This window comes from Arvicola amphibius, chromosome X, assembly GCF_903992535.2.
Source record: "Arvicola amphibius chromosome X, mArvAmp1.2, whole genome shotgun sequence".
NCBI lineage: Eukaryota > Metazoa > Chordata > Mammalia > Rodentia > Cricetidae > Arvicola > Arvicola amphibius.
The window spans coordinates 67,197,448-67,214,045 of record NC_052065.1 but is presented as its reverse complement, the minus strand read 5'-3'; the positions used below and the strand labels follow the sequence as shown (position 1 = coordinate 67,214,045).

At 37.5% G+C, this 16,598-nt stretch overlaps 1 protein-coding gene across 1 annotated transcript; it reads right to left on the bottom strand.

The window, feature by feature from the left end:
• Window positions 1-5,679: 5,679 nt before the first annotated feature.
• On the bottom strand, window positions 5,680-14,508 carry Tbx22 (T-box transcription factor 22). Its single transcript, XM_038317242.1, has 8 exons — window positions 14,325-14,508; window positions 13,552-13,729; window positions 12,691-12,792; window positions 11,113-11,287; window positions 9,997-10,161; window positions 9,604-9,668; window positions 9,078-9,163; window positions 5,680-6,299 (listed from the first exon to the last, which is right to left on the bottom strand). Exons 1-8 carry the CDS (start codon window positions 14,497-14,499, stop codon window positions 5,680-5,682), a joined length of 1,566 nt encoding a protein of 521 aa, XP_038173170.1. The 5' UTR covers window positions 14,500-14,508.
• Window positions 14,509-16,598: the final 2,090 nt, after the last annotated feature.

Genomic DNA, 16,598 nt, shown 5'->3' with positions numbered 1-16,598 from the left:
GACCAGTGCTGTAAGTTCAAGGCCAGACAGAGCTACATAATGAATTCCAGGCAACCTAGGCTAAAGAGTGAGACCTTGTCTGGAAAAAAGCCACAAAAATACTTAGAAAAAGCTTTGCCAAAGAAATGAAAGATTTCTTTAATGAAAATAAAACACTGAGGGGATAAAATTGAAGATGATACAAACAAATAAAAAATATCCCTGAGCATGGATTGTTAGAGTCAATATCACTAAAATGTCTATACTGCCTGGAAGATATTAAATGAGAGAACACATGCAAATAAAGGAAAATAATACGTTAGAGTTTTAAAAGTTATTCTCATAATATGAAGAATGAAAATACACTTTCCAGTGACTGGTAAGACAGGAGGTTTCAATGGACCAGGACAGGGGTGTCGATGTGTACAAAACTTCAGTTAGGTAGACTAAGTAGTGATGCTCTCTTTATAGAACCATGACTCCAGTTAATAATAATGAACCACACCCAAAATAGATAGGAGAGTTTAAATCTTCTTTCTCCCTAAGAAATGAAAAAATATTTAAGGTGATAGATATGGAAATTAACCCGATGTGGTGTACAACCATCATAACAGCACAGTGTGTCCCTTAAACATGTCCAGTTACATGCATCAAAAGCAGAACAAAAAAATCAAAAAAGGGAAAAAAACAAAATATACTTTCTAATGAAATAGGAAAATATTAGTAAAAGTCATATAAAACCTCCTAAGAAAGGCCACAACTAACCAAATCCGGTAGTTACAGTGAGAGAGGTTTAATAGATTTTGGTATTTACTCCTAGTTTGGGGGACCTTACTTGTGAGAATCATCGTTAACATTGTATGACCTCACCTACATAAAACTGTCTAGCATGTGAATATACTCACAGTCTGTAAGTCAAACTACAAACTATTTGTGATTCTTCACCATTTTGTTTTTGCCTTTTGTGGTTTTTCAAGTTTCAGTATATATAATTATGTGTGTGGGTGGGGGTTGTAGTTGAAAAGATAAATTCTACTCAAAAACATTCCATTCCTCCTTCATTCATGGTTTAGTAGGAAAGGTACGTATAGTAATAAACTTTGTGTGTGTGTGTGTGTGTGTGTGTGTGTGTGTGTGTGTGTGTGTGTTCTCAGGCACTTGTTAGCATAAGTTGGGGTGACTATTCTCACTACCCACTGTAAAACTCAGGGCTCAGGGCAACTGCTTTTCTTCCTCACACCTGTTGAAATTGGTTGCAACATTTGTGTGCAAATTCCAGATTAATCTCCCTTTTAGTTTCATATGTATGGAACTTGGGCCCACGGATCCTCTTCTGATGTGACTGCATCCAGTCTTTCCTCACTAGTTACAGAGAGAGAAACACTGTGACAGGTCACAAAGTGGTGACCATTTGGCCAAACAGTTTTCTCTCTGTCTACTATCAGGAATTAAATACAAGTCAGCCCTGACTTGCAAAATGCAACTCTTAGTCATATGAACACTCTTTTGCCTGTGCATGACTTCCTTTAATTAAATGAAAATACCATTTGTGTGGTTACAAGGCAAAGTTTTTTGAATTTCAACATTTATTTTTGTTGTTTTTTAAAAGCAAGATCTATAAGTAGTATTGTGTGTGTTGTTTCTATGACAACATTCTCTCCAAAAATTTATAAAATTCAACAAGAAAGAAGACTAGTGAGTTTAATTGGTTAGAAGGTCACAAAAATCTTTGTTATAAATGAAATATGAAAATTCCAGGTAAAATGTAAATAAAAGTTAAGTACTAAAGCACTACATTAACAAATGACCATAAGAAGGAAAGACTAAATTATATATTTAGTAAAAACATAGACATCAAATTTTATCTAACACAAGCTCATAATTTTATTCCTTTTCATATCAGTAAGGTTTTAAGTTGTTAATTACATATTTTATAACTAAAATATTACATTATATCATCATGTGCATAAGAATATAATATAAATCAAAGTCAAAATTCTTTTATGTTTAACAATAACAACAAAATAATATTTGACTACAGTGTTTAGTGGTATACATTGTATTATACTTTCAGAATTTTCTATTATGTTTAACTTTAATGATTGTAACTCTTTTAAGCAGTTAAAAATTAGCCAATAAACATGTGTAGGCATTTGAACTTAATACAAAGATACTATAACATTTTTCTGTACATCTGCTCACTATAATCCATGTTTACATATTAATGTGCAGGACAAATTTGTAAACATGAACATTTGAAACCTTAAGAGGAAATGATACTTGCTTGTTTACTCTCAATATTTTATTGAAACAACATGCCAAATTTGGCCAGTTCCACATGTGTAAATAGTTTTAATATGGGATATGTTTCAAATGTTCTATGTTATCTATTCATTCTGTTTTATGTTGTCATCCAAACCATGTTTATTTATATAGATTTAACACAAAATAACATTTAATTGCAGATTAAATCTAAGGAGATTAAATGTATATCAAGGTAGTTATATCAAACCAACTGCCACCAGTGCCCAAACTATCTATACAATTGCTTTGTTTTTAATTGTTCCAATAGGCATGTTAAGTTCCAATGAAATCCACTGGTAAACTGTTGCTGCTGTATACTAGGAGTTATTGATTGTTATTTTGGCTGGCTGAATTTTTTTCACCACAAAGTCAACATATCTTTAAATTAAAATAAGAAATTGTACTTATGCCCTGTCAATTCAGTTATCAAAGTGTAGCATATGCAATTAAACATTTCTAAATATATTTAAATATATATCTCCACTTAAGTATACATAATTAATAGCATATGTAAGTATCTAACAAGTATATTTTCTATACAGCCTCTCTTTAAGACTGAGAGAAAAAACACAGTGTAAATCATTTTAAGGAAAGCTAAATATCTCATTGGAGGTTATACACATACACATGGGTTAAGTGGATAAATACACATACTAGAATGACATCTTTAATTTATAAAACCATATACATACAATAAAAACTTGTTAGTGAGATTAAATAAGGAGGCAAAAATGTAAAAAGCTGTCCTACGTTATCCATCTATAAATATTTACCGTTCTATTACTTGAAACATACTAAATTAGTTATTAGCATGCATATAAACTTTCACAAAATAGATTTTAGTATTTAAACAACACATTTATTTCAGCTACATTCTGGCTACCTGCTTTGTGTGCCTTCATTTTCCCTAAAGTGCAAGAATAGAAATGGTTAGGAGAACTTGAAGAAAAGCTTCCATAATGTCCAGTGCAGATGCTTGTCTTCATGCATTGTTGGCACCCTTGTCATGCTGTCAGTACAGGAGATGCTGATGGGCCAGAGACTGATTCTTCCTTGAGTCATCACTTGCCGAGACTAATAGTTCGTTTCTTTGCCTGCCACAAACATACTTCACCCTCACAGGAGAATGAAATCATGTTCATTCCCAGACCATATGGAGAACTCACGCCTGAAAGCAGTGTGAAACATCGCTTGACACATCTTGGGAGTTTTGAAGAAGCCTCTTCATTCTCAAAGCACACTAAATAGAAGCAATGACATTAGTTAACTTGAAGATTCGAAATGTAACTTAAAATGCTATAAAGTTAAAGTTATAAAAGTATAATATTCATACAGTTTAGGCACCCGGCAGTGAAAAGAAATAGTAAAGATATTGATGTTATAAAATCATGTTACCTAAAGTTTTATATTAGTATTTAAAATGTAATAATCAATGTAATATAGCAAACTGTCCACTTAGAACTTCAACCAAGTTCCACTTTTGTCATTGATTTTATCTTGACTATTCCACAAAATATTTTTCTGACCAGGGAATGTGACTACAGGTCTAAGCTTGACAGAAAGCTATACAAGGATAAAATAGCATTCCCTTATTTCCTGACTCAATGTGCAAATTTTACAAAATTGGTGCAAGATTTATTTTCTCTAGATTTAGTTGGGAAAGTCACATACAGGTCAAGTTAAAATCAGATATCGAAATATAGTCTGTTGTTTTCTTTTAAAGAGGAGAGGGGTGCATATGTGTGTATATGTGAATGTATGTATGTATGTATGTATGTATGTATGTATGTATGTATGTTCAAACCAGGTGGAGACAGAATTTTTAATTACTAGAAGTTGGAACTTATGCAGTATCATGTGACCACTTTTATTTGCTAACAGCTTCTCACTTTGTCTATCCAGATGCTTTTGAAAGTTTTTAAAAGTAAGGCAGTTAAATGTGAACAGATAGATTTTTGTTGTTGTTGTTCTGTAACTATAGTTACAATGTATCAACTTTCTTATCAAATAGTTTCATTATAATTTGATAAAGCAGTTACATTAAATCCATAATTTATTTTACTAAAGGTTGCCTACAGAGTTCCTATTGTAGGGTAAGCAAAAAGTGCACTTGTTTCTTTAATCCCTTCCTTAATAAACTTGGATAGTACATGTTTCATGCCTCAGAGACTTTTGCAATAGATACCCCATTACTGTAAACTGCAAATAATATGTTCTCTTCATTAGAATATTTCGTCTATGCAACCATATACTGTTCTATCTATATTTCTGGAAGCCAGGGACAAATACTATATAGGAAGGTATATTTATAAGAAATATTTAGGACGGAATAACTATTTTAGACAATATGATAATACATATATGAGATTCCTGGTGTGCTTTAGAAAGACAAGGAAAGGTGTTGGCAGGTTGGTTAGTTCTGGGAAAAGTCAAGTCATATTGCTGTATTTAAAGGACCTTGGCTTAATAAAATGACTGCAACTATTGCTGTAAATGCTAACATCTCATTGATTTTCAAAAGCTAAAATGAAGTTTTCTTTTTACTTTTATCCATCTCACTTACCATGGCTAACACACAAGATGTGAAAATGAGAAATAATTCTACCAATGTAATGCTACTTTCATATCTATGGACTCAAATCTGTTCCCTCCCTTAAAATATCGTCTCAGTTTTTTTAAGAGGACAAAAATCATATGTTTTAATATGTAGAATAAATAGGCTTTTTAGAGGAATACATTAGCATACTTCATATGTAAAACATCCAAAAATAAAAGAAAACAAAGATTGAAGTTATTTGGAATGCTTTACATGTCATTTGATCTTTGCATCCCCTTCAGAATTAAATATTATTCAGGCTACACAGATTAGTTGAAAACATTACTTGGAAACTTGTGTCCCTGTCTACACCTTAAGACTGTAATTATGATTTCTTTCATCAACAAAATACAAATCAAACAAATGATTCAGTTGTTTACCACATATCTTGGTAGATATTTGTAGTGTAACCTTCATAGATAAGACTTTTATTGTTTTTAAACAAATTATATCCATCTTGATTTTATTTTCATCAATAAGTAAAACACAGATGTATGGTCTGTTAACAATGTTGTAACTGGAGATCATCTCCTGTCATTAATTATCACTTATGGCTTATCTCATCAAATAATATTTATTAAATAACTTACTTGAGAACCAAAGCTATTATAATGTCATATTCTTACAGGTCACAGATGGCATTATAGAGAGATTCTTGCAAACATTTGTTAAGTTACTTCAAATGCAAAACAAACAAGGCTGTTCATTTAGGAAGTTTTAAGAGACATTGTCCTTTTTTATTAAAAATAAAGAAAATAGGTGCTTACATGTGAATGTCTTAAAATGAGATCGTTGTCCCATTAAAGGCATTGGTTGACTGCTGGATACCAATGTGAATGATCACATCTGCCTTCTGTAAAAGAAATCTGGCTGTTGTCATTTTCACTGAGATGTTTGGTAGCATTTTCGAGTCTAGATGTCATGGATAAGTTGTACCTATAAGAACCATGGGAAGGATGAAAAGGGCAACTGAGTGTTTCTTGGGCAATGAGGTTTGGTTGGAAAATGTTTCCAGGATTCTGTAATCCATATAACATTTGATTGGCAGAATGAGATGCTTGTAGACACTGCCCATTGCAGTCTTCATGTAAGCCACTGTTTGAATTGATGATGCCCCTGGAGGATACCATGGGCACTTCCATCATGAATCGGGGTAAAGACTGAGAACTGTTGAAGCTTGGTAGCCTTTCAGAAGTAGGTAAGACGAAAGGTTGTGGTCGCCAAAAATTAGTTGAACAAATCTTGTAGCAGAAGGGGAGGTTTATATTTTGCAGGTATGTGTCTGAATAGGTCATTCCAAAGGAGCTTGGGGGTATGTGAAATGAAGGTGTAGGTGGAGAACAAGAAGGAGAAAGTAAGGTGTTCAAAGGAGAGGGAGCTCCTCCACTAGAGGTCACTGGAGATGAGCCACTGCTTCCACCTGCGAAAGACAAGTCAGTCAGTGAATAATGAACCTGATTATCCTGGTGAACCAGTAATCATATCTATTTATTGCCCTCTCCTCTCTGTCCCATTCTTGAAGTGGTGGGTTTTTTTTTTTTTTGCATGTTCATGGTTCTTTCGGCTTGGAAAAACTATTTTTTTTCCTTCACCTGACTCTGAATAAGGTAGCTCCATTGCTGGCATTCCTGCTACTGAGACATACTACAGTGCATCGCACACTGAGCATTCGCTCTACTTCAGGCTTTGACATTTCCAACAGTTAAGGAAGCCCCATATATAACTCAACCAATAACATATTAAGAACAAAAATTAACCTTTTGTTTTTTTAAACTGCAAATTAAACAAAATAATATGTTGTTTGGGATTTTGCAGATCTTTTCGGTGTAAAAAATCAAATGAATATGAAAATAATTTTAATAAAAAATAATGATCATTAACATTTTGTTTTATGTGAAAAGCCTAGATTTCGAGATTTCCATGGTTCTTTTTTTTATCAAGAATTGAAGGCAGTGTTTCAAATGTAGAAACATCAAGGTGAGAAGGAAGGTGTTTACTCTATGACATGCAAAGTCTTTTATTATTGAACACAGTGGTTCTCAAGCTGTGAGTAGTGCCCATTTGGCAGAAACTTATTAGATATTTACATTATGATTCACAACAGTCACAAAGTTACAGTTATGAAGTGGCAATGAAATAATTTTATGGTTGGGGAGTCACCAAAGCATGAGGAACTGTATTAAAGGATTGAACATTAGGAAGGTTAAGAACCACTGATTTAACAGATAATAAAATTAAGAGTACAGGACAACCTAGCCTTTGAGCTTTGTTTTTATAAATGTTTTAATTCAATCGATTATGTTTGACCATACTTGATGAAGCTGGGAGATTTTATTGATAATTTTGTTATTTTTCTTGGGTATATGTAAAAATAAATACACACTAATATTTTATCAGCAGAGTGACAAATATCTAATAAAACAGTCTGAAGTTATTTTTAAAATGATTGTTCCTCTCCCATATGAGTGCACTTTTCACACTGTAAAGGATTAAATTAATTATTTTAAGTGATCAATGAATGGTCACTTTTGTCTTTTTTGAAATTAGGTTATTTGGATATTTTAAATGCATGTTGCCTAATGTTGTCAGTTGAATTATTCTAGTAAAACAACTGTTCATAGTTTTCTATGCAATGCCCCAAAGCACATCATTTCAACAAATGATTATACTTCATTTCTTCACATTGCAATTACTTGTTATGGCTCCATGTAAAACTTAAGTGTAATGTTGATGTCTTGCTCCATAAAAGTAACGATAAGGAAATGTCCAAAGACAAGCAACTTTAAAGGGGGAAAGAAGAATGGAAAAAGTTTTATGTTGTTTACAAATAAAATATTTTATTTATAGTTCAGTATTGCAGAAATAAAGCTATGGATCATTTCACTGAAACACATGCATAATCCAACTATGATGTTGATGATGATGCATTCATCAGGCAATGTACTACCTGAGAAGAAACACATTACAAATATTTTTAATGACTTATGGCAATTAAATTGGTTGTGATGCACAAGGGCAAGTGCTGTGTGGTGTCACTCATATGTGAACTATAAAAGGTGGCCTTACGACAACTGAGAACATCATAATGGCTACCAGATACTGAAAGAAATGGGGGTTAACTAGGGTTGGAGAAATGCCAAATCAGTGGCTTCCAAGTTATAGTGAGACACAAGCAATAAGTTCATCTGTATTACTGTAGGGAGACTATAGTTACCAATAATATGTTATACTTTTGAAAACACTACGGTGGACTTTGTAAGTTTTCACCATATAAAGGTAACAAACTCTTGAGGAGATAACCATAACTGAGTGAGTGTAAACGTTTTTAATGTATACATGAATAAAAACATCACATGGTACATGATGGATACACTCAATTTTATGTGTAAGTAAAAGAGTATTTAAAGATATTTTTAAAGGTAGACAAATTGCACCATATCCATACTATATTTAGTTCATATTGTGTTTTTGCATGCTGACAGTTCCTTTCTTGGCTTATTAATCATAATTTCTTAATTACTACTTTCTGTTTGTAGCATTCATCTTATAATTTCTGTTTCCCTTCAGGTAGTAATATACCACACCCTGTATAAGAATTTCTAATCTTATAATTGTATTTATTTCTTCCCAGCTCCTCTACCATGCTCAATATCATTTTACATTACATGCTATAAATTCTACAATATGATGTTACCTTGTATTGTATGTTCAATGACTTTTTAAATAATGTGAAAATAAGAGAAAAGCACACATGACAATAAACTAGATGTGATCATTTATGGTTCTCTTTCATTTACTTCTCATGCAATAAGAAGATAAGTAAACAAATGAAATCATTCAGCATATGATAAAGATAAACAAAAAATAACCTATACAGCTAATGTATTTTCAAATTAGGCCACAAACGGGCCAGAGGCACAATAGATTCTTTATATAAAAGAATGAGATACTGTGAAACCCATGCATGACATCATGATAAGAGAGTAAGATAATTCAATAAGCTAGATAAGCAATATATCCACCAGCAACATAACTTTATCTCCCATAGGTGTCAGTTTTTCTGTTTTTCCTTCTTACTTCCCCATATAGTAAATACATATTGGTTGTGAACACATATTTTTCTAGTATTCAATACAAGAATATGACTTATTACTGCATAATATGTAAAAATAAAGCCAAAAGTTAATGATTTCCTTACTTTGTGTGTCTGCAACAAAGGATTTAAAATCCATAGTGAAAGAAGGCCTCCATGGGTAAGTCTCTAAAAACCCATCCAGTACGCCCCTTAAAAAAAGATAGTTATTTTCAGCAACTCCAGAAAACACTTAGCGAATATAATGATTCATATAAACCTGTCCTATTTTATGAGCAATCATCTGAACTATTATTTTCACTCATAGCTAGGATCTGAGTACATTTCTGTAAATTCCACAAGTCTATACTACATAATATCTTAACCCTGGCCAGGAGGTACAGTAGAAAAAGTCATGGCTTGGGATCTACACACAAAGTTTCTTTTCCTGCCACCTACTATCCATAAAAGTGTAAGCTTCTGAGTGTCTCCTCCACAGTTATCTATAATACTCAACACTCATCCACAGTTATATTATCTATAATACTCATTAAAGAGCTACTCTGTGTGATTGCAATTCTACTTACCTATGATTTCTAGTAGTTATTTAAGGGGCTACACAATTATTAAAGTAGAATGCTGTTTTACATACCTGTTTCTCCCAGGATCTCTAAATCCTTTGGCAAAAGGATTCCTGTCTATTTTCAGTTTGGTAATCTATGAATTAAAAAAAAAGACATAGAGAAAAGTCCAGTCCATGTTCACAACAACAGCGCTGCCATTATGATGTGGAAATAAATGCGTGCAGACAGCTAAGTCAAATTTAAGATGATTGTCTCCTTTGCCTACTGCTTCCTTCTACTACGATCTCCTCTTTAACAAAAGAACCACACAACTCTCTATCAAATGTCACTTAATAATGAAGTAAAACCACGACTTTTCCCCCCTCCACTGTTTAAAACATAAACCATATGATGTTGTCCCATATTCTATCCCAATACACCACTGGGGCCACTCCCACTTCCCGGATTCTCGACTGCTTTACCTGCTGGTTTTGGTAAGCTGTCACAGTAGTGAATTCAGTTTCTCTAAAGGAGAATGTTTTGACTCCTTCAGTAGGAAGGGACTGAATCAAAGACAGGTCAGTCCCGCTGTCCTGCTCCATCACATGCACACGGGGTTTGTACTTATGCATAGACTGCAAAATGATCTAAGAAAGAAATGGTTAGATGCCATCTGAAACACCCACTTCTCCCCAATGTCACCCCCTGTTTATGATAACCCCCAATGAAGACATAACCCCCAAAAACCTAGATGACAGTATTCAGGAAGGCTCAGACAACCATAAATCAGGACTTTGTTGAGAGTTTTGATCCCCTCCTGGCTGAAGGCCTTCCAGAGGAAGCCACCACAGCAATACTGACACCATGTAGGCAATTTCATAGCCAGATTGAGGCCTTTTCTGCTTCCAAATGCGGATGACCATGTGATTTGGATGCATCATGAGTACCTGCTCATCTGCTATAAATTCTCTGGGCAGTAACTGATGGTCCCAAATGTGGCCAGAAACCTGATATTCCCCACTTTCTAATCCTGGTAGTTTCCTTCTCTCTTCTTTTGTGACTGGCACAAGACTAGGTTAGCACGGCCCAGGCAGGAGTGTACCTAGGGAGAAGCCTTAAGATCCGGGAAACCTGAAACTAAGCAGGAACTGACTCCCATGGCAGCAAGTTGTGGACATTTACAGTCTGGATTCTCATTTGCTGCCTTGCATTCTCCCACCAAACCATATCAATGATACCCCTGAAACCGATGTGTGAACTCCAGGAAAGGCGAAAGACCACATTGTTGCTGGGGAAGCCAGGGTACCTGACAGTCCTGTGAAGTGTTCCCTCCCACTCTCAACTATAGGACACTCTCTGTAGCTTAAACTGGTCTCTTCTTTGGGGTCTTTGGTTCCTCGAGCTCCCTGCAGTCATTTCCAGAGTCCAGCACTCTTTGGTGGCAGAGCTTCAAGGAGCCCTTTGTGGTCTCTGACTTTTAAATCCAGGAGCTTGGTTCCCAAAACATTCAACACTTACAAAGAATGACCTCTCAAGTACTACCTCTGGCCAGAGCCTTGGCACCTACCTCCTCCAGGAGAAAGATAGTGCTCACTTACATGGCCCTTGTCATCAGCCTCATTGTTGGTAAGTTTTACTCGATCAAAGGAGATGATTTGCCTCATCCAGGTTTCGCCGGAGCAAGGGGAGTCCGGGTGGACATAGAATCTGGGAGTGATGCCCGAATGGTCTGTATTCCCAGCTACCATCCACTGTGAGCTGTGATACACATACCTGAGGGAATAAAAAACAGCAGGGTGTGGCTTTAGGCTCAGCCAGCACAAAGTCAAGGGATTAGAGGCGTCAGAGTTCTCCACCTAAGAGCCTCACCAAAGATTAAAACGTTTATTCCAAAGACTAGCAATTAAACAGAAGATCCAACTTCATCTTCAAAGGCAACAAACAAACAAACAAACAAACAGTAAACAAGCATATGCCACCAAATGCAATGAAGTGTCCGGGTGAGTAAAAACAGCATGGGATATCTGAGTCCGGTATTTCCTCACAGAAACTGGAACAGAAATCAGTTTGATTCATTTTTCCCACTGCAGAGATGCCTAAAAAAAAATCCACAAATGACAAACAAGCAAGAACCACGGGGAACAAAACAGAAGGCTAAGAAGTATTTCTGTTTAGCCCGCGCTTAATAGTTTCAGTGAAAGCCTTTTCTTGCTAGGAACGACTGCACACCAGAAAACTCCAAGGAACTCCTCCCCGTGCTGCCTCCGGGCTGGTTTTCCGAACTGTTTCTGATTTCAAACCGACGTTTTACTCGGCGTTCCCCAAAACAGCCTCAGTGCAACGAGAAAAGCAAGCAGCTGCTTCTCTATCTAGGCCGGTTGAAGAGGTTCCAACCACTTTCTTGCCTTGGGAAGTAGCTTTGGTACTTGATCTGTTCTTCCCTAGCAGGCACAATAGACACCCCTGGGTTGCCTGCACTCGGCTCACTTTGGACTGCTTTCTCAGCACCCTCCCCTTCACTTTCAGAGCTCCCAGTAAAAGCACCAGCAGGGCAGAGCTTCTGGGCTTCTAGCTCCAAAGGTTCTTGTCTTTAGAATAATTTGTGCGCCTTTAGCGCAGCCTTCTCAAGGTCTTTTAGGGAAAAAAAAAGAATAAAAGAATCCTGACACTGTCTGAATCTGGCTATTCCTTCAGACATACATCTAAATAAAGGGACACCATATGGGCAAAACACCAGCCCTGACCCTAAGACCTTGCCACTAGATTTGGGCAAATCATGACATCATTTGTGAACCTGCCCAGATTACAGCCTATTCCCAGAAGCCACCTGAAGCCTAAGGCAAGTCTCTCTAATTTCTTTTCAAACTTCTTGCCTGAGGATGCCAAGCACCCACACTTTACTCATCTAAGGCACAAAAAACAGTGGGTAGGCTTAGGGTGCAATAAGGAGTCCTTTGACACCAACTTCCATGGAGAGGGAGTAGGAAAGACCTACTCTTCCTTCACCTGAACTCAGATTCAAATGAGAAAATTCAGCTATCTGAGTCCAAGGATGAGCAATCCTATCTCCTCACCAGGCATACTTTTGTTCAAGTCCTGCTGTCAGATGTCAGGCTGCAGCACCGATGCTCTGAATCTGTGTCTTCATCCTGTTTAGACCTTATCTACCAAGTTACCTATATCGTTTGGAGTCCACTGGTACCACATCCAAAATCACATAGTATTGCTTCGCTGGGTCCATCCCTTTCACCTTGATCCGAACAGAAGGAAACATACGCCTGTGGGGAAAAAGATAGGGGTTTGAATGGGAAATAGAACCTGACGTAGGAGATATTAGAGATACTTTGAAGGAAGATGCTCTTCCCTTTCCATGACATGTTCAGAAAGTAGCATTTGTTATATAAGAGAAAGATGGTTCATTTAAAAGTACAAGATTTCCTAGTGGTGCAGACTGTCTTAATGAAAAGCCCTCATCCATGACCTCCCACATGATATTTAAAATCATAAGAGAGCAAGTAGAACAGGGAAAGCTTCACTCCTTTCCTGTTCTTTCAGTAGAAGAAGGATATGTGAGGTAGATTTGCAAGTGTTGAAATTGGGAAGACTAATTAGGAGGCTGTCCCACACCAGATGGAAAGGGCACTTTCCAGTGATCTGAGCCAGGGATGGTGTGCTGGAGGACAGTGGATGGGGAACTGTCTGCTGCTATTTGCTCGGCTTGAACTGAGCTCTGGCTACAGCAGTAAGAAGTTGGAGACATATCTGACCCTTGCCTGTCTGTGCAGGTCTAGATTTTTGCATACAGTGCAAAGGCAGGAGTTGAAAGAGTGAGTCTTTGGAGTAAGGATGTATCAGAAAATATGAATAGAGGATTTAATGCAGCTAGGTACTTCCCAGAGCAACAGACTGAGTAGTCTGTGGCTTTCTAAGGTCTGCCAAAGAGTGGGGAGAGGGAGGAGTTTCACGTTACAAAACTGGATTCTCCTCCTTAAGTGCCTACTGTGTGTGATTCGGCAAAATCACTGCCCCAGGCGAACCTGCCGGCCTTTGTAATGATCATCTCAGTCCCGATGTCGTGGAATCTTTTCCATAGATCAGATCCCTGAAGCTCCACTTGGATAATATTTTTTTCTTGCACACTTTCCTGGCCGTTGCCCTCGCCGCCAGAACAGTCGGATAAAGCAGATTTTGAAGATTCCGCCTTGGGTCGCTTTTCTGCCAGACATGGAGTTTGAGAGTTTGGCAAGCTGCACACATCCTTTTGTTAGGAGACTATCTTTGAACTGATAGACCTCGTCCTTACCCCCAGAAACTCCAGAGTCTGATGCATAAGTTCCCCCCCCCAAAACCCTTTGTGGTTTCTTCTGAATAGAGAGAGAGGCCCAATTTGTATCCCACGAAAAGTGGGACCCTTAAAATTCTCTTACCCCTAACCTTCCATGAGCTGAATCCGAAGCTAGATTTCCTTGGGAATTTGGAGAACACCCTGCTTCCTACTGAGAGGAACGACCAGGTCTGGCTCTTAGGATGTTGTAAAGGGTGTGTGACTCACTCCTCTAAAAGTAAGCAGGGACCCTCCTTTTCATTGCAAACAAACCACGGCATTTCCAGTGCGATTCCGACGCTCTAAAATTTGTACTCATGTCAGGTGGCTAACGGTGTTCCGCAATCCACAACCTGACCTGCAGGGCTGAGCCACGACATCCTTGCCACAGCGCAGTGAACCAGGCGAAGAAGATCCAATCAGCCAGCGCGAGTGAAGCGCTCCGGTGAAGCGCACAGGGTGACCGGGCTGCTTCAGTGTACTCACCAGGCTGCTCACAGTCCCCAGAAGCGGTGCTGGGTACCTCCTCCTCTTTCTGTATGCACTGTTCGTTCCGCAGCTCAGGCTGCATCTCCTCTCTTGAGTCTTGAGATTTTCTTTTGCTGGGTCTCCCCATCAAGGCCTCCACCGAGAAGGCGTGCGCTCGAGAGCTCAGAGCCATCCCTGGAGGGGAAGAAGTGATTGTGCGCTGCAAAGTTTCAACCTGAGCTGGGGAAGGAGGGAGGGGGAGAGGGAGGGCGCAGATGAGAGGCAAGGGAGGAAAAGCTCACAGAAAAGAAGTCTTAAATCTGAAAACCAAATTTTGGAACCGCACTTATAACAGAAAAAAATCCCCCTCTGTTATATATGAATATATTTTTATTTAATTCGACAAAATAAAAGAGAAGGAAGATTAAACGAGTCAAAATCCTACGAGATGTAGTCTTCCTTCCTTTTTTAGTTTTCCTCCCTCTCAGTGGACGTGTGTGTACCATCAGTCCTCAAATCCTTGATTCTGGGACCTGCCAGATCCCAGAATTTGGCAAATGCTGACCCTTTAGGGAACAGACCTGCCACCAATGGCGGCTCACGCCAAAGCAATTGGGAGATACTGTTGCATCCAACTGAGTGAATACCCAGCCGGTCACAACCTCCACTGTTTGTTTTGGAAGCTGTTGAAACGTTAAAAAAAAAAGCGCTGTGAGTGACACTTTAGAGTCTGGTAGGGAGGAGAGACTGGGGGTTGGTGAGACTGGGGCTCCATATAGGCGGGAGGAAAGAAGAGAAGGAGACACAAGGTTAGTGTTTTACATTAAATTGTAAAACGCTAAGACATGTGAAATAATTGCCCACGAGGGGCCACTTTTCCAAGAAAGGGCAAATATTACTTAACCAGACTCAGATAAATATATCTAGGATTTTTTTTTTTTGCTCTCCAGTGACACCACTGGAAACACAGAAGAGAGTGCATGCTTTCTTAGCTATGTAGTGAGAGCCTTCAACTGGCAGTGCAGGTAGATGTGCCCACAGAACCTCTTTTTATTAGTGTGGGGGGAGGGGCTCAAGAGTATCTCAAACACCACAATCAAAGATTAGAGCCAATCTGTGCCTTCTAGTCCTGCCTCTGCAGGACCTACATACCCTCCCCCCATATCCTCTTCAAATTCTCACAATCAATCTGAAAACAGTGTAAGGGACTAGAGAGTTACCATCAGCACATGGAGTCTTTGCTCCCAACAATGTGGTGAAAAAATAAAGTGCTGGACAATTAAGTAATTGGTTTTAATGCCTTCTGAAATATCTTCCTGATTTGGGTTTTGCTTTTCCTTAAAGTGAATAACACTGTTTGTGTCCAGAAGAGACTATCACTATCATTTCCAAGGAATACTTTCGTCTACAATGTGACATATTTGCTTTTGTAGCTGTCACTTGGTCACACACTCACTTTTCAACAGAAATAGGAAATCAGGCACTCTTGGACTCTTGCAAACCAAATTTAAGCTGGTGACATTTGTACATTTTAGGAAATTTTCTTCTGTTCTCCTCTGATATGTTTAGTCAAAAGTCTTTCAAAGTCAATTCAAACCCAGTAACAATAGGATGGAATTAGAATTAACTTATAATATCCCAATAACCAGTTTAAGAGTGAAAGACCTTCACAGAATTTCAAGTTCAACTGTTGAACTGCAAGCATAGATTTTCCATGAAATAATTGTTAAAGTATTGGTGGGTTGTTCAGTCATGGGGAGGACAACTTTAGGCAACTGAGTATAACTTAAAGTATTTTTAATGATGTTGGACGTCATGGCAAAGACTTCCTTGTAGTTTGAATGCTGCTGAAGGGTATGATCCAATATAGAGCTTGGAAGATTTTACCTTTATCCTAAGGATGCAGAGTAAAGTTGATAAGGTAAGGAGAATTTCAGTGTACAAAGCACTTAGATCGAAAACATACAGGGCTGGATATAATCTTTGCTACAACTCATGGACATTTCTTTCATCTATCAAAATTCAGAAATAGAATATTTGTTATTCATTCTTCCTCATATATACCATTATATGTTCTTATCTAAAAGACACAGTTCAGAAACAGAAAAGTCAAGAGTTTATTGATTTATTGGTTAATTTAAGTCTGCTAACAACCATAAAGCATTTGAATTATAGTCTCCCCTTCTGAGAATTTTCCTGCTTTGGAAACTGACTCATTTTATTCACATTGCCTTGTACAGCAAGGGGAAACTTTGCTTAGTAGAGGCTTTGAAGAGATCTCTATAAAAGTTA

Coding starts and splice junctions, on each gene's coding strand:
- Tbx22 (XM_038317242.1), bottom strand. CDS start 14,499: ATGGCTCTGAGCTCTCGAGCGCACGCCTTCTCGGTGGAGGCCTTGATG. Junction 13,730..14,324: donor TGGGGACTGTGAGCAGCCTG/GTGAGTACACTG, acceptor CATGTCTGGCAG/AAAAGCGACCCAAGGCGGAA. Junction 6,300..9,077: donor CTTTGTTGCAGACACACAAA/GTAAGGAAATCA, acceptor TGTCTTTCGCAG/GTGGAAGCAGTGGCTCATCT.